Source organism: Pithys albifrons, chromosome 12, assembly GCF_047495875.1.
Source record: "Pithys albifrons albifrons isolate INPA30051 chromosome 12, PitAlb_v1, whole genome shotgun sequence".
NCBI lineage: Eukaryota > Metazoa > Chordata > Aves > Passeriformes > Thamnophilidae > Pithys > Pithys albifrons.
This window is the reverse complement of record NC_092469.1, coordinates 7,187,501-7,212,291: the sequence shown is the minus strand read 5'-3', so window position 1 is coordinate 7,212,291 and position 24,791 is coordinate 7,187,501. Positions and strand designations below refer to the sequence as shown.

At 37.8% G+C, this 24,791-nt stretch overlaps 1 protein-coding gene across 1 annotated transcript in view; it reads left to right on the top strand.

Annotated features, from left to right (window-relative positions):
- Positions 1 to 24,791, top strand: part of URI1 (URI1 prefoldin like chaperone) — a 40,903-nt gene that overhangs the window by 1,542 nt on the left and 14,570 nt on the right. The window contains exons 2-4 of the mRNA XM_071567903.1: positions 9,485 to 9,519; positions 13,394 to 13,472; positions 15,806 to 15,941. Coding sequence (XP_071424004.1) covers positions 9,485 to 9,519; positions 13,394 to 13,472; positions 15,806 to 15,941 — 250 coding nt within the window. The remainder of the gene's footprint in view (positions 1 to 9,484; positions 9,520 to 13,393; positions 13,473 to 15,805; positions 15,942 to 24,791) is intronic.

The following is a 24,791-nucleotide window of genomic DNA, read 5'->3' as shown; positions in this document are numbered from 1 at the left end:
ATAATTTCCCTGGTACATTAGTGTCAGGCAGGCCTAAGCACATGTCTGTCGTAGCCACACAGAATTATTCCCAGTTCATGGTAAGACTCTGTAAGCAAGTTTAAGACTCTTCTTAAACAGATCTGCTCCAGTGGAAAAGAGGCCCAGGAGACCATTAATTAAGCCTCTGTTAGGCTGATGTACCAAAGTTATATTTTATCAGAGGGAAACTTTACATAATTTCTGCAAATTGGCTAAAAAAAATGGAACACTTCAGCTTCAATATGAAATTATACTGAAGAACTACACATCTTGGTTACAATGGAGTGTCACGATGAAGATGTAGTAGACTTTCCCTCTATGCAATGAATATATATAATTGGATTACAACAGTATTTTCAGTTATGAAAATACTGTATTTTAAGATGGAAGAGGTCTTTTCATTTCAGCTGCCTCTATTCAGAGATTCATAGTTTTCTCATAAAATCACTGAAGTTGAAGGGTCAAGTTTTGGTTTCAGCACAAAGATGAGGGAGAATTACTTATCCAGTACTTTGGTAAACTAGTAATCGTAGTGTGAGAATCATAAAAAATACTAAAGTTATTTAGGCAGAATGATATCTCTATATACTGGCATTTAAGCAGGCAAATATATTTATTTTAATTAATGTGATGTTGTGGTGCCCCAGTGACGCTTGATTAGGTATAAAGACACCTATTTATTCCCATTAGTCTGAAGGCAACCTTAGGTGTAATAGTGGAATGCAACAGTATCTGCAGCATTAAAGGTAATACTTTAATCATAGTTGAGTATTTTAACACCCAGGCCATTGTTCAACCTTGTTTCAGCTACGGGTTTGAGCTTCTAAGTGCTAAAAAGCTGCTCTGGAGAATTCATGAACTGAGGCTTCCTTCCTGTTTAAAAATATTACAAGAACAGGATGTTCATGACTTTCTGTCTAATCCAATTGAGGCTGCAACTTCCAGGTTTAGGACCCCTGGTGAAAGGTAATTTGAAGTCTTGTTTGGAACTCCTTGTCTGTTGGACAGATTTCATCTTGTTAATTTGTGGTGATAGTAAGACCAAACTGTTAAAAGCAATTTTCAGTGCTCCTACTAAAGGCACTTTGTATAAAAACATGACTTAGAATGTGTATCTTGGGGATAAATTATAGAAGAATATCTAGTAATTTTCATGATAAAGACCATCATTGTAAGCACAGTGCCTGCATAAAGTTTTGAATATTTCTGTAAGGAGAATATAATGTATGTATCATGGATTACTTGAAAAGCAATATATGTTAGCTGAAAATACTGTGGTAAATCTATTGCAAGTTAGTAGAGGAATTATAAAATGAATATTTAAATAGGAGAATTCTCATGCTATAGAGCCTGCATTTGAACATGTTATTTGATATACATTTTATTCCTGCAATCAGATAGGTTGGGATACCTGACAGGAAGTTGACAAGTCAGATCTGTGTGATTGGGTAAGACTTGTGTAGACAGTGAATTTACAGTGGAATGTGATATGTTCTATAGTTTCTGAGCAATGCAATGACAGTCTGTGTAATGGGAGACATTACAGAACCAATTAGACCCAAGAGACCTTTGCAGAGTGCAGGCACAGCCATGGAGAATCTAAAGGATTCCAGTAGTAGCTGGCAATATTATTTTTTTGGTATTGCACTGACAAACATATTTATTTTCCTTTTAGGGAAATTAGGACAAGGAAGTGACTCTCCTGTCACTCATCGTGACAACAAAGCTCAATTAGATTGAATGCAGCTCTTTCTGTAACTCATTGGCCACTGTATATTAATTAGGACATTGTCTTAATTTTTATGAATTTAAGTAGTAGAGCTTTATGATCTTTAATTTCCAAATGATTTTCAAGATCCTGGGTACTTGCAGTTTTTTAACAGTTAAACAGGTTGTAGTGGGTTATGTGGAAACCAAGAGAATCCTAAATTTACACCTTTTAAATTGTTTTCTGTTCATACATGAATTACTTGTGGGCCCGACTGCTGCTGTTTAAGTCTTTTCCAAGTAATACCCGTGCTATGAAATCAGCAGCTTGGCAGTTTTAGAGCTGTTCCTGCAGTCTGAAAAAGAGCAGTGGGACTGAGTAGAGTCTGGTACACTCTGTGCTGCTGGAAGGACCACTGCAAATCCAGAACTGCTTTGCCTGCCAACTCAGAGAGGAGACTCCAGATGAGAGGGCTTTCCAGTGCAGTGTCTGCCCTCGTTTGCACTGTTTCCAGCCTATGTCCAAGTTAACAGAATCTAGAAAAAGGCTGAATATGAGACACCAGTGCAGTAGGACTTCATTTTGCACAGTAACTGTTAGAGAAAAGGGAACAGAGTATCTGAAGCTTGGTTTGCTCTGCTCCTTTTTAAAAGAACCTGTCTGAAGCTTTATTTGCCATTTCCTTTTTAAAAGGTACCTGGACCTTTTCAGAAACTTGTGATGACATACACTCCATCCTGTCCAGTAGTTCCAGTGTTTTCTCATATGCTGCTTTCAAGTAAAAGGGCTAATTCAGTCATTATCTGTGAGCTTTTGATGGAATACTTATTGTCCCTCCAGTGTTAATTGATCATCACTTTTACTTTTTTAGTCAATATTTGTCTATGTTCTTATTAGTGTGAATTAAATACCCACCAGTTTATATAGTGTCAAACTTGTGAAATAAATTATTAAATCTTCAGTAGGGTTTTTTAATCGTAATTAAAGGCAAACTATTCACAAAAAAACCTTAAAAGACCATTTCCTTTATTCTGGAGTGGGCAAGCTTGTGTGTGTTCAGCCTCATGGGTAACTAAAATGCCTAGGTAAGATTATATGCACAAAATTTGAATATTCCTGAACTGAGCCGCTCCTGTAGCCGTCACAGATGCTCTGAATGGATGCAGTGACCACTGTGCAGGTGCTGGTTTTGTGGTTCCTCTTGTCTGTTAGCACAGGCTGCAGTGTCACTGTCACAAAAAGGATGAACCCTCCACCGCTTTTGCACCAACACTTGGGATCTTTTGTGGGGTAAGAGGAATCCAGTTGCATGTGCCAGAATGGTCATGGCAGACGAACGTGGTGGGGGAAATGCAGGGACAGCAATGGGAAAACTGGACTGGCCCTTCCAGCTGTGGCTGAGTCAGAGCAGTTGAGAAGGACAGTCTCAGGCACTTGTTCAAAATTTTCATGAATGATCATGTGAATTGTCCATATGAATTTTATTTGAACAACCTTTTAATCTTTTTTAAGTTACTATTATTATTTTTATGTGTGTCTGCTTTTTTCAGCCTTTTAGCAGTTTTAGAGCGGCACATTTGTGACAGTGCTCAGTGACACGGGCTGAGATTCAGCTTAAAACCAAACTTAATTGTTGACCTTCTGGCTTTCTTTTTGTCTTCCTGGAGTCCTTTTCTGCCAATGTGGGACCCTAACGAGGTTACAAATGTCTGCCAGCAGGTTGGGTTGGGTTGGGTAAGGGTAAGACAGTGGAACTGAGCAGCAGGAGACAGGGAGGAATGATGCCTGTTTACTCAGGACTGAGGGTGATTGTTGAACCCACAGCCTGCAGGTATGTCTGTGAGGAGCTGCCACAACTCACGGCAATTTTAAGCTAGTTAAGCTTAGGTATTGCTGGCAGCGTTGTTGTTGCACCATAAACTACACCAAAGCTTGCAAAACCTGCTTGAGATGTTCGGTTGCTTTGATCGTGGGAGTTGTGTGCTTATGCTGGGCTGCTGCTGCCTTGGTACCTGAGCGAGCCTGGATATGGTGTAGCCACCTGAACATGTTCACCTGACTGTGCTGGTGCAAAGGCTGAACTGGGACACTGACATAAGCTAAAGTATTAAGTTACGAGTTCCTTAGCTGTGTGTCAGGATGCAGTTACAGGACATGGATACTGACTTGGTGCCAGCAAACGACAGGACCTTACTCCTCTCTTGCACTAATCCATTTGCTTTGTAGCTAATGAAACTCACTCACTCAGGAGAAGATGCCCTCCTGCCTTTGGGATTTTTGCTGCATAGAATTTTTAAGCCCCCCAGAATCATTGTGGTCAGAACTTAGTCTTGATTTATTGATAAATAATAGTTATGTACTGCTTTTTCTGCAAAATGCAAGACCCACATATGTGTACCCAGTTAATATAAAAATAGTAATTTCACTTATTTTCTTGTAAAGGAAGGTAAAATTGTGGTTATATTTCTAAATAAGATTTTTTTCCTTTAGAAAGAAATGTTTGCCGTGATTCAAATTTCTTTCTCTCTTTTCCTTCAGTATTCTTCCCAAACACATTTCTTCAAAAGGAAAAGTTTCCACCCAAAGGGAGATTTATGTTAATAATTTGTTGAAATGTAGTGTTTTTGAGTAATATGATTTAATAAATGAATATGAGAGCTCAGAAATGTTTTCTTCCTTTTCCATTAGATCATGCATTGTGCCAACAGACTGAAGAATTTTTAATAGTTTTAGTTCATTTTTTGATTGAAAACGGGGCTCTAGGAAAAACAATTGTGCAAATGTTAATTCTGTCTTTCTCCATCAGTGATTGCTGTGTTTTAGGCAAGTACTGTGTAGTTTCCTAGAGGAAGAAATGAAAATTCATTTTAAATGTTTATTTTGTGGGTGGCTTGTTACATCCTTGTTACCAAGAGATGATTCAATACTTGACCACCCATTTGTGTTCTTCTGTAATGTAAAGTCATATTGTGAACTGGTTATTTCATTGGTAAACTTTTAGGGTTTGGGGCTGCAAGAGGGAAATCTTGTGCATAAGTTGCATGGCAAGAGTGGGTTTTGATGCTGCAAACATTTACAGATGGAGCAGCTCATGTGCATGTACCAAGTGCAGCAAATACTTGAATGTAGAAGGTTAAGCAGTCAGAACTCTGCAGAGCTGGAGTCATCTGAAGGAGGTCAGTACTATCTGAGTGATACTACAACACTGGCATTTATCACGAGCCTTGCAAACGTGGATCTGCATTTCTGGAAACCAGCAGACACTTCCACTGTAGTTCGTGGAAGGTTTTGAACAACAGAACCAAGGTTGAAGCTGAGATATTTTCACAGTCCCAAATGGCAGAGACAGTTTCCTGGAGGCAAATCATTGGTTTTAGACTTTATTAGACCCTTACTTTAATTACCACCTCATTACTTGCTTTGCTTCCACAAAAAGTATTCCATACTGTCATTTTCCCTAAGTAACTGGAAATGTGATTGAAAGGGATGTTTAAAGTGAGACTAATTCAAGATTAAATAGTCACAAATTATATTATTACTACATGTAAACAAATTACTTGCATATCTGATTTTATTCAGATTACTTTTCAAGTGGTAAATAATGCTTTATCACTTATATAGTGCTCTTACATCTTTAGAGTGCTTTTCTCACATTAATTAATCATCATTAAACACTCTGAGGTGGGTAGGTTAATACTATTATCCCCATTTTGCAGATGAAGAAATGTAGACTGAGAGATTGTGATTTGCTCAAGGCCATATAGAAGAAACAGAACCAGAGCTGGGATTAGATCTGTGTCCCTAGTTTCTAATTTCAGAAGACCAGGCAGATTGTGAGCCACAGTTTTCAAGCAAAATACTCCAGTGTGTGTGTCGAAACAGCGAACATTTGCTTGGCCTCTTAGATGTCTAATTTGAAATTTGTTTGCGCGGGAACGTTGCTCCTGTGCCACGCTGTGTATTTCCACATTCATATCCACAAGTGTGGAAGTGGCCTCTTGTTTATTTAGCACCTCTTCCTAAGCTGATGTGGCTTTTTTATTTTAATAATGTTAATTGAAATTAACTTGCATCTTAAAAATATGCCAGTTTTTACTTCTTTGGACTTAAACATCACTGTGTGACTTGGCTACGGCAGGTTTAGCATTGGTACCCCAAGCTGCCAGCAGATGATACCAGTACCAGCTCTGTTGCTTACTGTTTTTCATGAGCTGAGACATAAATAAGATTCTGACTTGGCAGCTTGCCTTATTGCTGTTCAGAAGAGATGAGAGAGAAGAATTGCTCAGCATCTTTGTAGGCAGTGCCCAGGTTTTTAGTAGAGGGAAATATTCACATGCATGCACTTCACCTTGGATAAGTACCTCAGTAAAACAAAACAGTCTTGGAATGGAGAGGGGAGCAGAACTGTTTGTGCACCACTTTGATAATCAGGAGCATCTCAGGGAATTATATTCAGCTGTGAGTAATAGGAGCATGTGCAAATCAACAGGTAAGGAAAACCAAGTTGTAGGAAAGAGGTTCCCTCGTACAGGAGGGTGAAGACCTGCTGGGGAAAGGTGGGTGATGTGGAATAGGTTAGAGATCCATGGACACATACCAGTGAGAATCTGCTTTGTGCTCCAGCATCCTTCTCGCCTGTCCTCATGTCCAAGGAAACTCTGCAAGTGATTGTAGTGCCTGGCTGCTGAGTTATGAGATCTGGATTCTTCCTGTTCCCAGCCCTGCCCAGTGTTTGAGTTCCTCAGCCTGCAGAATCTGTGCAGTTTCTGCAAAGTGCTGTACACTTCAATTCCTGGAAGGGATTTTGAACTCTTTAGATGGAAGATCCTGGAGAAGGTGGAGTATAAGTAGGTGGACTGGGAAAGAGAGACTATGTTGCAGACAGAAGGAATTTTCTGCCTTTGGTCAGCTAATGAAGTTTGGCTTTCAGATAGGAAGTGCTTGGGGGTGATGTGGAGTCACCAGCTGCAAACTGCCCTGTGAGTTACACGTTGGGTTTGCAGGGGTGTCCCAAGGGTGCCTGTGGAGCTCACAGGTGTGACGGTGTCCAGTCTGATAACCATGTGCATTCAAAAAGGGGAGAATTCAGAGTTTATTGATACCACTTTCACTGCAATGTCTAAAAAGTAATGCGTGCCTGGTGGCACTAGGTGGGTGTCCAGGCAAATGAAACTCAAGTGAACAAACAAACAGGTCATTCATTTTATTTACCCTAAAAGGGATTTTCATTGTTTAATTGTAACTCTAAATATAAATTATGTGTGGAAGATAGACTAATGATTTTCCTGTGTTTGATTAAAGGCAAAGAATCAAAGATTTGTTTATATATTTATCTATTTGTTTCTTTGCTGTGATAAGACCAGTTGTTATCCAAACAGTGGAACTGACCTAATAAAGGACATATGCATAATTGATCTCCATCTGTTTTTCAATATTTATTCTCTCTATTCTTTTAATAGACTTCAGTTCCAGAAGTGCAGCCTGCAACATTTTTAAGGTGGTCTATTTTAGCACTTCTGTAAAAGATCTGATTTTATGGTGGCCACTGAAATAAACAGGTTTGTTGTTGGTTCCACCCTTTAGTATCCCTTCAAGAGAGATTATATCAAAGAAGAAGAATTAAATTAAAATTGATTGGTGTTATTGATTTTTCTTTTTTTTTTAAGGGGGATAAAGGGTGATGGAAACAGCATATTCCCCTATGCTGTTGTACTGATGGACTATTTTAAAAAACATAAAAAGCATATATGGCCAATTTACATATTTACTAATTAAAAAAAGCTTCCTGAAAACATTAAGTAGACTATCTTCTGTAACCTTTAACATTGTGGCTAATGGATATAGCCTGGAAATTTTCATAGAAGGTCCTCTAAATAATGTAAATGATTATGAATATGTAACTAGTTAATATGCAGCTACGAAAGGATTATCATGTAGAGGTTAATGAACATGCTGCTCTTATGGTTTGCAGGGCTTTTCTTTTTGTGCTTTTAGCTCACTTCATGCATGGAAAGTCATGTATTGGGAAGGGAAAGCTTCCTGTCTTTTCCATCTTCATCTGTAAGGGGGCAATTAAATTGGAACTTTCTTAAAGGATTTCATAAACATTTTTGTATGCTAAATTATGTTGTGTACTTCACAATCACTGCCAGATGTGAAAGGATGAAGAGTGTGGGTGGAACAGGCTGTGACTCTTTGACCTGTCAGTGGTGGACTCCAGTGGGTGTGAGCCTTGTTACCAGGTGTTGCTGCGCTGTGTGATTTGTACCTTCTGCAGAAACTTTACTCCTAAAATGGGCCTTAATAGTATGAATTGGATTTCTGGGTTGATGTTCTGTACAAGTCTGTGTATTTACTCTTAAGCTTAAAAACAGTTATCTTGCACATTAAGGAAGATATTTGGTAGGCATTGATTTGTAGGAGTTTAAAGCAAATGATAAATTTGAACTTGGCTTACGTGGGATGAGCTACCTGGCTCATCCTGATGGATTATGGAATAGCGTAACCACAAATGTAGAGCTGATCCTTTTAATTTAAGAACTTTACTCTGTTTAAAGAATTATTAGCTCACAAAGTAGTCCCATTTTTTTACTCCTACATGAGCAGAAATTTCAGGGTCTGAGATCTGTTCTGCAATAGCTGCACATATGCTAACTGAAAAAAAAATTATCTTTCATTCTGTTGGTTGGGGAAAAAAAAAGAATTATCTGCTCCAGTGATTTCAGTGGTACTTGAATGTATGTTATTGTTTTCTCTGCAAATTTTCTCATTAATTGCTTTCAAATGTTAGTATTATTTTGGCTATAGGAAAAATGAAATTTGTAAAAAAAAATCCAGAAAATGCTTATATTAAGATGTCTAGACATATTTAACTGCCTCATGGCTTCATTGCTTTTCATATAATTGAATGAAATAGTTTGTGTTATATTTTTGGTAACCATTATTCAGAGATCAGAATATGTTTTGAAAGACAAAATCTCCAGGTAATTATGACAGAGAAGGTCACAGGTTGCAGCATCCTGTCTGTTTGCTCTACATATAGTCTAAAAATTACAGTTAAAAAGAAAAAAGTATTTAATTTTAACAATGTGCTTTATTTTGTAAATTCTTTTGTATCTCTTGGGAAAGCCTGTGGCATAAGGAGTAAGTGAAATATTCATATTAAAACTTAGCTTTTTTGACACCCAGAAAAAACAGAAGGAAAGCCAACAGCCCATCATGGTGTCAAATATCCATATATTTAAAGAGCACAAAGTTAATTTGTGCTTTTTTGAGTTAAAATGGCCAGTGGAAACATTTGATGTACTGATAGAGGAAAAATGTTTTTGATGCTGTAAGGTTCATTTGTTTTTGTTTTTAATGACTGAGTATGGAAGTTACATTGATGTCTTGTTATAATTTATGTTGTTTTCTTATTCTGCAACCATGTAACACTGAAAATAGATCGGCAGATTGCACAAACTGCTACTTATCTCAGATGGTGTGTCACGTAATAGTTATGGAGCAGGTATTGGACCAAAATACCAAGTGAAAAGCTGTAATTTTTTTCTGTGGTTATCACTCTGCTTTAGTGTGTGATAAAGTGTGCTGCTTAAGAACAACCATTCACATGCCTTTGCTCTGACAAATAAAAATGTGGATAGAGACACCACCAAATCTGTAAAGCTACTGTTCTAGTTTCTGATGCATTGACATTGCAGCTGTGTGCTTAGCCTTGTTTTTTTCATGAGTAGTTATCTGTTTTAATGACAGGTGGTCACTAGCTGCCAAGAAAAAATCCAGCACTGGTAAGTAAAAAATGTTTGATTACATGCCTAAAATACTGATGAGTAACTTAGTTATATTTTAGTAAAGTGTTGCTTTATATTCAGATGAGAGTCAAATCCTGCTAGCATGTTTTGGGGATTATAGTTACTGATAGCTCGGAATTGTTGCAATGTACTCTCTTTAAAATGTATATATTTCTCACTGATGTCATTAAATCACAAATACAGTGAGCTTTAGTGTTTATTCTTCTGCCTTAAATACCCATCTCATTCGTCATTTATATCCAAGTAACCTTGTGGCCTGAATGCTGAATTTGCCTGATTGGTGAAAAGGCTTCCCAGAGTAGAATTATTCTTCTTGTTTTCTAACTATGGAGCAAGTAGGGAAATTCTGCTTGCCCCTCTCTGTCTGATAAAACAATTAGAAAGTAATGTTTCACTCTTTTTTTCCCTCCCCAGTAAAGTCTGTGCTAAATCTTAGTTTTTAATACTTCAAAGAAATGGTTTGTTATGTTAAAAAATTATCTCTGGGCACTTTTTTCTCTGCTGGCAATCTATGGTTAATAGAAAACATGCCTAGCGAATGATAGTTTTGTATGGCATCTGAGGAAAATGTACATTTAATGGTGAATGAAATTTGATATTATGAGTTACTGTGAGATATAACAGTTGATCTTACAGATACCAAATTATGATATATCCATGCTGTGTTTACCATGATTTTACTGAGAACAACAGGAGCTGTCTTGATTATTGTCTGCAGGGTTATTGCAGAATCACAGCAACTGCCCCTTTAGTGTTGAGATTAAACCTTTGGTTATACACCATCAAGCATATAATATTTTAAATTTATTTTAAGAGGCTTTTTCTTCATGCCTGAAAGATCTCCAAGCAAATAATTTATATTTAGTGTGTATCAAATGTTTTTAGTTTAAATGCACATAGGCTGCAAGCGGTGGATAAGAGGAAAAAAATCAAGGCAATCTATACACATCATCACATTAAATTCTGACTATTGGCTTGCAAAAATAATCTAAAACTAATACGTTTCATTTATGCTTAAAATTCAGGGGCTGCATTAATTTTCAGTAAGGGAAATATTATTGAAGTGCCTACTGGTGCTGCTGTGATGAAGGCAGGCAGAGCATCTCCAGGGTTTGTGCTTTCTTAGGAGCTTGGAGTGTCTGTACCTGTTTGGTCCCATGTGAAATTCTATATGTACATTCTTTCACTAACAGAGTATTTTCCAGAAATAACCTATTTGACAGAAAGCCTTAAAATTTGCACAGATTTTTAAAAGTTTAGAAAGTTGTGACAATTATTTGCTCCTGTGTTTGGTGTTATGCAAACTATGGCCATGATCCCATGAACTTGGGGGCTTTGGGCACAGAAAAACCCAACTTCCTGATACCTGTTGTGTAGAAAAGCAGTTTGTACAGCATCCATACAATCTTTACTTTATAAAAAATTATTTAAAATTTAGTACCCTTATTTAGGGCTTGATTGTGCAAGAGCTGAGTGCTCTTGTTTCAACTGAGTAATTTGTTCATAGAAGACCTTTTAAGTAGTCAGTGACACAGAAGAATGTTAAATAGAATTGGGTGAATAACAATAGGGTTTTAAAATGCTCAGCTTCAATATATTTCCATTAAATTATTTTCTTCTTCATTTTCAGTGCACTTTTTGAAGTACATTTCTAAAGCCATGAATCCAGTAATGGGCCTGGTATGGGGCTAAATATCTGGACATGCGTTTCCCCTGCTGGGGCCATGTTCATAGCTGAAGTCCCAGTATTATTCCCCCTGTTTGCTTCAGTTCTTCATTGCCTGGGACAGAGCATAGCACTGGCACACCTTCCTTAAGTAAAGCTGTTTGAGGCCAAGTAATTAAAAGGATTAATTTTCATGTTATCTTTGTGGTCCAGTTCAGGATGTGGCCCTGCTTTTAGAGATTCCCATGGTGGAGGTTTGCTCAGCAAAGGGCAGTGGTCCCACTGAAAACCACAGAATCCTTTGCTCTTTGAAGCAACGTGGCTTTTGTGGCAAGTGATTTCTGCTGTACCCCAGCCAGCTTATTCAGTAATGAGCAGCAGTCAGACCTTAGAGGCAGTGTCTTCTTTTCAGATTCATGAAGGAATGTTGAGTGACACTCAGCCATGAAATGATGGGAATATTTAATCCTTCTGCGAGTGGGGGAATTTTTATCCCATTTTCTTCCCGTGGAGTCTTCTCTCTGCATTTGAGACATGAGCCAGGCCTTCAACCTGGGGTCTGTGTTTGTTTTTCAGTGAGTGGTTGGAGTCCATTTCTCAGCTCTCTGAGGCAAAGGCTGGACTCTGTAAATAGCATTAAGTAATTGATTGTTATTGTTGACACCAAGTTGTCATTATGTTGCATCCTCCCCCAAAACATCTCAGTGAATTTTGCTAAGATTCACGAGTTTGTCCTTCCTCTTTGAAGGAAGTGAATTATGTTTTCACTCTGATGTGGGCAATGGACAGAGAAACTTGCCTCAAATGTCTGGGAGAAATCTACTGTCAGAGCAGAGCAGCAGCAAGTATCTTTTATAAAACAGTTGTGTGGAATATGATTTTAGTTTCCAAGGGGCGTAAAAGCCTAAATTCTCTTTTTTCAGGATGAGTTCAGCCCCTTAAAACAGCTATAAAGTAGGGTGATGACACCTAAGTTCAGCTGTGAAGCAAATAAGTCAAAACATAAGAGTATCAGGTAATTTTTCATAAGGAATGCTGAAAAGGATTTCACTCAGCTTATGAATCTAAGAAAATCAATGATAATATTTTGAGAGTTGTGTTATCAACTATGACATTCATTTTTCAGCACATTTATAGATTGCTTTCCTGAATCATCCTCAGAAAACCTGTAATTTGCATCTTGGGTCAGTGTTGTTAAGTGTGCTGCTCCCTGCTTTCAGTTGCCTTTAATTGCAGAATTTACTACCATATATATGTTTACTGTTTTGAAGTACAAGTAAACAATGTCATCAAACTTGACATTTATATGCCAGCCTTATTCATGCAGGAGCTGATTTCTGACCATCTTCAGAATGGCAGTGGTCCATTAAAAGACTTTTTCCAGGCAAATTTAAGTATTTAACAATGCCTTCACAAAATAAGGCTCTTTTTTGGAGCGAGTGTAGTTGCTTGTTCTGCGCACAAACAAAAATCCCTACAAAGTCCTGTGAAGAACCAGGTGTCTGCCCTGGGAATATTTTGTCTCAGTTCTCCAAGCCATTTCTCTCCTGGGTAGCAACAGCAGCATGAGGCTTATTTACATTTTGGATAGAGGAGCAGCAGAAGGGATGCTCCTCACCTGTATTGTCCCTTGTCAGGGGTTAAAGATGCCACAGAATCCTGGTGGTCGAGCCATCTTGCAGGAGTGTTGACTCTTGGTAGGAACACAAAGTTCATGTAAAAATCAGAATTAATTAAAATGTTGCCCCTTTTTTTTCAGCTCAGACCTAGGCCATGAGGTTTTTTTGCAACTGATACTTTGAAGAATTTGCCTCTTAGAAAATATAAACTGAATTTTCAGTTATTTTTCTAGATATTGGTGGTGTTATAACTTAAACATGAAGTGAGATAGGCCAAATCCTAGTGAAAGAACTGATTCTTTGCACCATGAAAACTTCAGATACAGAAAGAGACATGCGCAAACTAAAACAATCATGTACCTTTCTTAGTACACATTATTATAAAATAATGAGCTATTATCTTTGTCATCCCATGTCTCTTATAAATTATAAGTTATTAATCTATCAGCTGCATGTGTTTAGACTAAAACAGTTTATTTTTCTTGTGTGTTGCTGATGTACTAGCAGGAAAACATTAACTTTTTACTGTATCTCTGAAATTGAATCAACTTGAATTTGCCAACAGGAAGAAGGTGGAGAGTGATTATGAGGCTCTTCAGGAACGACTCCGTACATTGCCTGACAAACTGTCCTATGATATCATGGTATGTAAACTGTGGAGGTCACACAGGAAAACGGGCTAGAACTGTTAGTAATGGGGTGCCTGCACTGGTGGTGAGGTGTTAGTCAGTACTTAGTAATGTTACATTTATTATGATAATGGTTAAACCTTTGCCTTTGTTTCTTTCTCTTTTCTTTGAAATCTATTATAAATTACAGTGTTACTGACAACTGAGAGCTGATGACATAAATGCTTAACACAAAACCTGACATGTTTGATATGTAAATCTATTGTATAGAAAACTATAATTATGACTGAATTACAGTACTTAGTCAGTTCCTGAGAAGAAAGTGGCCGTAGTATTTCCTGATTCGTGGAAATAAACCCTAGAACATTGATTTTTACATAAAAAGGTGCTGCTAATTTTTGTTCCAGCAATCTTCCTATTGACATAGCCATCTTTTCTGGTGCTGTGAATCTTTCCTAACAACTGCACAGCTCCTTGTATAAAATTTGCCCAGCTGGCTTGAGCTCTCCAGAATTCTGTATAAATTGGCTTCTCTCTGTTTTTCCTCTTCCCTTCTAAGGTTCAATTCAAGTTACATCTTTGAAGGGATGGAATTTGTACTGTATGTAACTGAGTGGCCAGTCACAGCACCCAGGGCCTGACTGCTGTCTGCCTTGGCAGTCTGGCTCAGATACAGAGTTGGGTTGTTAGTAAGAAAGCATTGGGGTATGCTTAGCATGTGGGGAAAGGGAGTGTTTCCCTTTTCCTGTGTTGATGATACAGGTCTGGATTTTATATATGTAGTCCATTTATCATGTGTGTATGTGTGGCCACATGATGTAAAGCAAAAAGATTTTGTTGTTTCAAGGCATAGAACCCCCCTTATTTAAAAAAAAGCTAGATAGGGCTTATTTCTAGTTAAAGCAGCAATGTCAACTCACATCTGTTATTTTAAATGTATATAAATAGTCCTATCCTGTTAGCCAAATATTTTCATATGTTTTCAATTTTGCTTTCATCATTTTGGGGGAAGAGCGAACAGACAACTGGTGCAGTCTGCTACTTTAAAACCAAGTCAGGGAGGATACACGTGCAGGAAGAACAGATTCTGCATAGTCTTAACATCAGGGTCCTGCTTGCTGGAGAAGTGTTTCAAGCATTGGTACCCTCCTGGATATTGAAGCCAGGGAAGATTGCTTTCCAAGGAGACAGACCCACTAGGCCAAGTGCTCTGCTTCAGCACAAACATGATGAGAAAGCAAGTGGCTGTACTGAGGAAATGAAAGAGGAGGCAGAGAAATCAAGTAGAAAGAGCTGATACAAACTCAAGACAAATATTTTTTTACTCTAAGAAAGAAAAAACCTGATGTGGATGTAGTTCTTACCTTTTTGCCACATCCATTTTAAATGTAATTTCATTTTGGTCTCCTGATTTCTTTGTTTGAAGCCCAAGGGCATCCAGACAGGTCATGGTAGACCTGAGGGTCGGGATGCCAGGGGCTGGTCCTGGGGACAGGGCTGAGGGTGGCCAAGACTCCTCTTCAGCCATATCACTTGCCCAAGCACTGTCTGTAAGGGGTGAGTGGTAGAAGTTCTCTGAAGTCATAAAACCAGTGTCCCATGTATTGCAAAACACGTTAAAACGGTGCCAACACATTGTAAGAAGCACCTGTAAAGTTACAAAATGTGTTTATCACCAGTGTACAACTGCCTGAGGTGTTCTGCTTTTATCTCTTGTCCTTGTGCCAGAAGAGTCTTTACAGGACAAATGATCCTGGAGTGTCACTTGGAGGTTGAGGTCTGCAAACTGTTGAATGCCACAGCAAAGTGACATTAAGCACTGTCTGTGGTCCTTCTACTGTCCCATGGACTTAGACTGGAGTTTGTAGGTATTTACTATTAGCCAGACAGATACTGAGAAAAGCAACTCATCTTTGAGTTGGTCATACTTGTCTGTAAGTATTTTAAAAATTTTGTCAAAGCTAGTCTGGCTTTTATTACAAAATTGCTGCAGTCTAAATATAGCAAATATGTAACTCACTTAAAAGATAATATTCATATTATCAAGGTTTATATGTTTGCATTAAGTGAATTTGTTCTGCATGCAAGCATTCACCTATACTATAGTTTTAAGTCACAAATTAACTTGTCTGGTGAAATGCAACTTTACGGATTTTGTAAGTACAATACTGAGTTCAAATGGATCTGGTCATTTGAATACTTATGAAGGGTTAGTCATTAAATAACTGCTGCAGATTTTTTTTTTAAACTCTGTATTTTTCTTGAAAAAACCAAACTAGGACATGCATGACTGTCTACATTTTATTTTCTTTAGTGATTTTCAGCAGTTTCTTCTGTGTCTTTGACAGGTACCTTTTGGTCCTCTTGCCTTCATGCCAGGAAAACTGGTCCACACCAATGAGGTCACTGTTCTTCTTGGGGACAACTGGTTTTCAAAATGCTCAGCAAAGCAGGCTGTTGAGCTGGTTGAGCACAGAAAAAAACGTATGTATGCTTCTGAACATAATTGAATACTCACAATTATGTATCTTTGTAGTAATGTAAAATATTAGTGACATCTAAGCTGTACAAACAGAAATTTCATTCAGGTGTAATATCAATTTAGCATCTTACTTCCATCTTTACTTGATAGTTGATTGGATACTTCTAATTAGGAAAAACAAATCAAACTAAAAAGCCCCTTTCACTTTTCTCTAGTGTGACAAATCTGTTCTGGAAAGTGGACACCATATTGTACTTTTACTTTTAGTTACCTTATTCCCTATATTCTATTCCCTAATCTTGTTTCCTACTCCTTTGCTGCCTTGTCCTCTGTTTTGGTTGGGATTTTTTGTCCCTGTAATTTTCCATTTTGCTTCTCTCTCTATACATACTTCCCTCCTGCTTGCTGGGGTTTTTCTTCTCACTTGCTGCTCAGCTGTATTTCTGCCTCCTGCCCTTGATGCTCCTGTCCACTGGTGTGCAGAGATCCACTGGATTTCCCCAGATCAGGTGCAGTTCATCACCACCAAATTCATCTCAAAGAGGCAGACAGGTAGTTCCTGGTATTGTTTCCAGCTCTTTTTAGCTGGTGGTGAGATCTTGGCTTTGAAGAGCCAGGACTATCAGCAAGTGCTGTCTGTCCCTGGCACACTTTGCAACCTCTTTATGTTAGAAAGAATGAGAGCCTAAAATATTTGATATAAATGCCAAAGAAGGAAAAGCACAACAAAATGTAAAATAAATTGGTGCCTATTAGCCTTTTCTGTTTTCTTCAGATAAGCATTTGAGTTGATTTTTTTCATATTGGTTTTACCTGTAATCTGTCTCATTCCTCAGTGAATGCTCAGTGCAGCTTTGCCCTGTGTATGTTACAACTACCACAACTGGGTTTTTGTTTGACTTCAGCTTTCCATGCTGCTGCCTGCAGCAGAGCACCCTAGAGCTTCCCCATCTGAATACATTTTTTTTCAATTCTGTAAAGGCAATATTTATGTAAGAAAAGTTGGGGGTTTTTTAATAAAAATTCATTTGCTGTATTACTTTAAAATATTCCTTTATGAAGAGGATTGCCTAAAGTACGTAATTTGTATTTTACCTATTTCTTAATCTGGTTCTCATGACACAACTTCGCAATTTTCTTTCTTACTGAACTGAATCTATGTTATTTATTGTGACTCTTGTGAGATCTCAGGTCCATATCTTTTTCCTTGATCATCTGATTTTTTTTTCAGTGCTGCAGAATATTTTTGTCACTGTTACATTCAGTGAAATTATTTGACCTTTGCATAGTAGATGTTTGAGCATTAAGTAGTCTGCTGGGAGAGACACAGTAAATGCTGGATTCTTTCCTTTATGATCTTTTAAATTGCATTTAAAATAGAAATTCAGAAATACTAATTTCTTTTAAAGCAAAATAGTAATTGGTGGTGGATGTAAAGCTTCCATTCAGCTGATAGTTCACTTCAGCTGTGTGATGGCTGCCAGTGGGAGGCTCCAAAACACTGATATTAAGTAAAAACTTTTTTAAAGTACTGTTTTCACTGTGGGATGATAAAAAACGTATTAGTACATATAATTCTGAAAAAAAGATATTTCTTTCCTAGATATATTTTTCTCCCTTAAAAAATACAATTGACTTAAACACTTTAAACCATTTTCATATGAAATTAATGCAATTTAGAGAAGAATATTGGATATTTTACTAGTTTGTTCTAATTAGAAAGAAGTTGTGTCTGTGAAATACCTGTAGGTATTGCTCTATCATATGAACTGGCTGCTTGTGGCACAAATGTGCAAGATTGATGTTTGGCAAGAGTTAGTTTATAAAGTCCCTTTTGTGTATTTATTGCACTGTAGTTATTTTCATAGGTATGACTTCTGGTTTCACTGGCATTTTGTGAGCAGGGGCGCTTCACAGTTTACAGGGTATGTTGGGCATTATCATTGCACTGACACAACGTGATTTGATTTTTAGTACATAATCTTTTTGTTTTGGACATAAATTCCGTGAGTAGGTCACACACACTGGAAAGGAGGGCAGGCTCACTGCAGGGGATTACACTGCAAGTCCCCAACGTCCTGCGTGCCAGGGGGAAGGTCCTCACACAGCAAAGCTTGTTAAGCATGTGCTTAAGACCAGTGTGTGCTTAAGGGCTTTGATATGTAGGAATTGGGGTCTGAACAGAGCAGAGAAAGACTCATGCTGAAATAAAGCAAGCAATATTTGTTGATGGTTTGTTTCTTCAGTGACCTACATTTTTTTATCTAATACTACTCTTTTTAATTTAGATGGATGTTTTTTCATAAATAGCTGGTCAAATCTTTTCAGATAAGTGAAATGAAGTTAATTAGTACAGCACTAGTAATTCAGGGCTTTAACAGAAATTAGGAGTTACAGGGAAATAAATACAAGACACACATTTTCATTGTGTGTCGTATCTCATGTCCCACTCTCCTGAATGGTGAGAAGTTGGAGAGCATCTGTTTGTGGTTTAACTTTTCTATTGGGACTGGCTCTTGGGTAGAAAAGGGTGAGAGATTCTCATAACTCAGTTCTGAATTTCTTTTGTGGTGGTTCTGGGGAGTTTTCATTATTGCCTTTGACTAATCTGACATGAGTCTGCCCATGGAGACCTCTGGCCCCGGTGGCCTTTGAGCACACCAGTGCCCTAACAGTTAATTTAATCAAGGCTCACAGGACATTTTCTTTACAGTTGTATTCCTTCTCTATGTCAGATGCATGCAAGAATGGAGAATATGAATTTGCATGTTTAAGCAGCAATAGTGCCAGATAAATCAAACAGTATCAGTGAGTACAAAGCATTGGAAGTTAGGGGTAGCAGTAAGAGTGTACTATATATAAAAGCTTTTAAATATTACTTAGCACTAATTAGGTCATCCTTTCTGTCTTAGTAGTTTTGTTAAATTTGCTTTTTAAAGGAGAATGAGTGAAAAAAGGTTTGCTTCCGTGGACTAGAGAAATGCCCAGCCACAGCTGATTAATTTCTTGGTTAAAATTTATTTAATTGACAGGAATAATTGACGGGTGACTGTACTGAATTTTGAATGCACTTTAACTCACAGAGCTGTAGAAAGCTGTATTTTGGGGATACATTTTTGTTTACTTAGCTTTTGATTTAGATGCAGACTGTTCAGCAGTGTGATTGGTTGAAATGTATTTGGTAAAATTTGAGACAGTCACTCATGTCAAATGTTACTTTTTCATAAAATATTGATTGTTTCTTCTTGAATAATATTTGAGTTGCAGTAGATCTTTAATTTGCTGCATGTTTTTGGGACATTTGAGAGGTTTAGTTAGTCCCAAAACTGTTAATAAATCTAATGAAGTTTATGAAATTGCCAAGCATATTTTTAATTGTTTGAAAATCATTGCAGTTTGCTTAACCAGGTAGTACAGATAATGGGAAACACTTTACACATATGTTTGTGTGTAAAAATGTGAAGAAGTAGTGAAGTAGATTAAAGGATATGCACACCAAATTCCATTAAAATAAAAGAAATTAGCTTTTTAAGTATGTCACAGTTTAGCACAACAATAATGCAATTGTAGTTTTTTTCTCCTACAATTATCTTGCTTAAGGTACTTCATAATATTTCTGTTCTCCTCAAGGCAAGACTGTATTGTCTCAGAATTCAAAGAGGGAATAAAGATTCTTTTGGTGAATATGGGATTATATCTTTTACGTGTTTGTGATGATATAAATTACATTTTTTCTCTATATCAGTAATCGCATTAATTCTTTAAGATGGGAAATTTTTCATTACAATAGTCCCTGTGGTAGTTACTATAAAAAAAAATTAAATAGATTTTTCTTGTAAATATTTGTGGATTAATTCAGTATGCTAGGTATTCCAAGTGTCTAAACACTTTAAAAGGTGGGAAATTAAAACATGCACACAGAATGAGGAGTGGGTTTATTGTGTTAAAAATTTATCAGATAAAAGAAATCCCACTTAAAGGAGAATTGTTGAACTACTTAGCAATTGTGTCTTCAGTATATGTAAGAATACCCTTGCAGTGTCATGCTGCAAATGAATTCATGAAATGAAAATACTGATTACATTAACATACAGTATTGTGGTAGTACCCAATTGTAAATTGCAGTATGTAACCTTTAATACAAATATTTGTGTCAGTCAGAATTGACCGATAGCTGAGTATACAGGGTTGAAAAGATACCATTGTTTTTAATGAGATGATCCGCGTGGATGACGACCAGTTTGAATTTGTTCCTTATCAGCGTTTCCAGAAAAAAGGATATTGTCTCCAAAAGACATGATAGGAAGGCTTTCCATTTCCCCTCTGTGAATGAGTGAGGCCTTTAGAGGTTTGAATGTTTCATGCAAGGGTGAAAATAACTTCCTTAATATTCTAAAGAATGTAGCACAACTTGCCTATTCACGTTTTTTGGGGTAAAGAACAAAAAGTGCAGGCAATGTTACAAAGAAATCTAGCTGATGCTTTTCTTTATGAAAAAAAAAATTTTTCTGCACTTTTTTTCCTGCATGCTGGAGAATTCTGTTTCACTGTGCTTTTGAACTTTATTTTTACCATTTTTTGCAATTATCACTTTTTAGTTTGATAACCTCCATTAGTTCCTTCCCTACCCTTGTTAAGTTAGGAGCTGACTTGATGGAGTGCTAAGTGCTCTAAATTTGCTCTGCAGTTCCCAGGAGGTTTGTGGTTTCTCACAGGACCACGGTCTAGGTATTTTAACCAGAACACAGTGGAAGAAAGTAGGAAGCGTGGACTCCTTCCTCTGAGTAACATACTGTGATTCAAAGAAGCCCCTTCCTTTTCATAGTTCTTACTGGGCAACAGAGGAGTTGTCTGAATGCCACCCTCCTTCATTTGGGAGGAATTTAAATGTATTCACATAATTCTAGCAATTCTGTAGGTGTGTGAACCTAAGAGGGAAAGGTGATGCACTTACTTAGTGTTCTTAAAGCCAAACTGCCTATTCAAGTTTTTACAGAAGAAAATCCAAATTACTTTGGTTTTGATACCGAGGGAATTTGGAAAACAGAATGAAGATTGTCTTCAAGTGGTGCAAAGCTTCTGCACAAAGGGTTGCATTGCATTTTAAAGAACTAGTGCAGTTGCTTTTATAAGGAAGGGATGAATTCATGTGTCTTGTTGCAAGCAAGTGAGCATAAATCCATATACACAAAAAGCCATAAGGATTCTCCTTTCACTCTTAAATCCATTTCTAGGAAAATGAACAGAAAAGCATAGAAGAACAGAGAAGGGTGTTTTGAAAAGCTTTTAGTAGATGGTGCGTTGTGCAGAACTGCAGATCTTGTTTCGAGTAACCTGTGATAGTTTGTTGGAAAGTCATTGGCTGCAAAAAATTCTGTTGCTGATTAAATATATATATATTGAAATACATTTTAAAATCCTTGGGTGATTGATCTACTTTTGCAGACCCTTAAAAGCAAGAAAATAAGTAATGCACTTAAAATAGCACACCATAACTCAGCCCATTAATAGTACTTGTAATTATGCTGTAGTGCTATACTTTTGCAGGGAAATACCTTCCATCTCCAGAAGAATTCAGGAGTGGAGAATGTGCATTGGGTTGAATGATACTTCACCTCCAGCCTCAGTAACATGAAATGCTCTGTTAACAGACTGCATGACAGGCATTCTTGTTTTGTTCAGGGATCAATAACAATTGGGGTAGAAATTGCTGATCAGATTCTGCGTGCAAAATGCTATTCTGTGGGTCTCCCACGTAACTTCCCTTCTGCTCCTGGAATGGGTTGGTGGCAGCCCAGCATTTCCATGGTGGAAAATACCAGCTGTTGAGGTACTGCCTTCAGGCTGTACCTCCAGGTTCTCGCTCTGGAGGAGCAGAGTCAATAACTAAGGTAGGTGGTTGTTCCCTGGCCTGTATCAATGCTCTGTGTATATAGATCTGTTTTAAGACTGGTTGCCTTCTACTTGAGAAACTGTATAAGGCAAGGAGAAGAGCCTAAGTCTCAGTTGCATACAGAATTCTTTGTTTATCTAAAATTTCTGTCCCATCACCTATCCTCAAAGGAGTTTATTCCTAACTTTCACATGGTTTTTTTATGTTATATCCATGAGACTCCCCTGAAGACTAATGGAACCTAGCAAGGTACACTAGGCTTCAGCTCTGTCTCAGTTTGTCCTGTTTCACAAAGTCTGACTTTTCAAAATAGATCAACCTGTTCTCACTATTCTTGTCTGTTCTTACTATATAAATCCCAGTGTAACGCACAGTTTCCAGAAGTAACTAAAATAATGTCTATGATTCCCCAAATCCTTACAGACAACACTCCAAGGACATTAATGTCAAACTCAGATAATTAAAATTTGTATCCAGCCAAGCTAATTAACCCATTAAAGGCAAAATGCATAGATGAGAATTTGTGTCAGTTTGGCATTAGTACGTTGTCATGTCGTGTAAAATCTGGCTTCGGTGGACTTCATTTCAACAATATGAAATGTGTTCCCCAATTATTTCTTCCTCTACCAGTGTATTTGTAGCAAGCAGAGGGCTGCTTCTTAAAAATGACTAATCATGGTCTAGGAAATCCAGTCAAGTCCTTTCAGACTAATAAGGGATCTGGGAAAGAGTGATCTAAATGTAAAGAGATCTTGCTGCGTGTAAATATTGAAGTGCTGCTGTGTAGAGGAAATCTACATATCCTGATTTCTGGTTCAAATACCTTTTCCTTTTGGCAGTCCTGGAAAACAGTCCTGGAGGCTCTGGCTGTTCTGTGGCACTGAACTATCTTTCCAAGTGGTTTAGCTGAGACATGTAAATAGGAACTACGCGGGTTCACCTGAAAGCCATGTCAGACTTTGCTCAGATTATTGGATGTGACAAAGTTGGACAACAGCCTCTGGTTCAATCCGTCTTAAAAGGCTCTAAGAAGCTTAAACCACGGGGTAGTAAGAGGTGGAGACTGTGGAGCCTCTCTTATTCTACTGATATTTTTATGGGGGTCTCAATTAATAAAAGACCCCCTGTAGTCTGTAGAGTGACTTGTTTCTCACAAGTTACTGTATGTTTTAAAATTCAGTGAATTACGTTGGAGGCTTTCAAGTGTGCACAGTGGCAGGTTTAAAACACGAAACCCTGAACTTACCCTGCAGTTTTTGTGTGCATGAGCCTTTTTCCAGGAGACCTCTTGGCTGAGGGGCCTGACCAAGGCCAGGTCTCTCCTTTGACCAGGCAGGAACCTCTGGCAAGGCAGGGTGAGCAACCCAGTGAGGCTGAGTGGGGACACCAGGATGGAGCATCACAGTAATCCCAGCTGTCCGCTGCCATGCCGTGTGGCCTGGGGCAAATCACTTAAACTGTCTGTTTCTTCATCTGTAAAATAGGAGAGAGTAATACTTACCTCCCTCACAAATTAGTTAATGCTTGTACTGCATTTTAAAATAAAACAGTGTGTAACTGCTCAATGTCCTTACCTAACAGAGCAACCCACCTTGATCCCGTCCTGAAAGCGGCATCACAGTCTGGTGCTCCAGAAGCAGTGGAACCTGGATGGCTGTTGAACAATATTTAGATATGCAGGCAATGAGTGAGACACTCGTGGTGTCTAAGAAACAGCTGAGCGCCACATTTACTATGAATGGAAAATAAAATCTTGAGGAGAATTGGTCCCAGCTAAATGCTTGTGTATACTGAGACTGCCTTCAAGAGCTGAAGGCACAGGTGGGAGCATTTTGTAGAAAAACTACCACCACCTCTCTTTTGTTTGGGCTTTAGAGGGTGCATTATACACCAAAAAAAGCTGTGGGTGATGTTGATATGAATTAACTGATAATAAGAGCTACCTGAGGGATGCTGTCTGATGGAGAATGAGGCAGCTCTCAAATGAGTTGTGTAAGGGGAGCAGGATTGTGTGTGGAAGGAGCTGTGTCCTCTGATGGGTCTGTGTTGGCACCACTCGAGACATCAAACACTTTTTGTAAATGGTATCTCATACAGGAGGAAATGCAAATGTAGAGCTTTTTTCATAGAAGAATCTTAAGCTATTTCTTGGAGACAGCCTAGCTAATGGAGATGACTGCACATTTGACACATAGGTTGCTGTTTGGTTTAAAGGTTAATGCTTTTGAAATACCCCAGAAGTCTGAGCTGTGTCTTTGTGGTTCTTGTTGAAAAGCGTGGACTTTGCTTGAGTAGCTTTTTACAAAATGCATAAAATTCTTTCTAAACTATTTACTGCAAGTAATACATTTTTAAGGAATTGTATTTGAGACACTGTGAAATATCAATAGGGAGAAAAGCATACAATACTGAATCTGATAAGATGAGAGTAATCTCACACCCTTGGTGGTAGTTGTGTTTTGCCTTGGCAGTTTCATGCATAATTCCCTCTTCTGTGTGCGTGGAGATGTGGGTAAGAATCTGAACCTGTTTGTAGAAGTCCTGAGTCACTAAATAGATTTTATTTTGTAAGTACAAGTACAAACTTATTTGTCTACTTAAATGCATTTTATAATAATTCTGTGGTTATTAATATATTTTTGGACATCCTTACCTGAAAGGTGTATCGTTTTAAGAAATAAAATCTCTGAAACATTTACAACAGGCTATCCTAGCCAGAACACTGTATGGAGAGTAGTTGTGTATGAACTTAGAACTTTTTAGGATTAGCCTCAAGACCAGAGAGATACTTTATTAAATATTACAGTTAGCAGGACAAAGGAGAGTTAAGAATAAAAATACTGAGAAATGTTTTGAAAATATTTTTCAACTGGAATGTTTTGTGCTTGTTGTCCCTCATTACACATCTGTCTGTAAAATGGGAAGACCAGGGTGCTGTGCCACACTTGTATACCTGAAA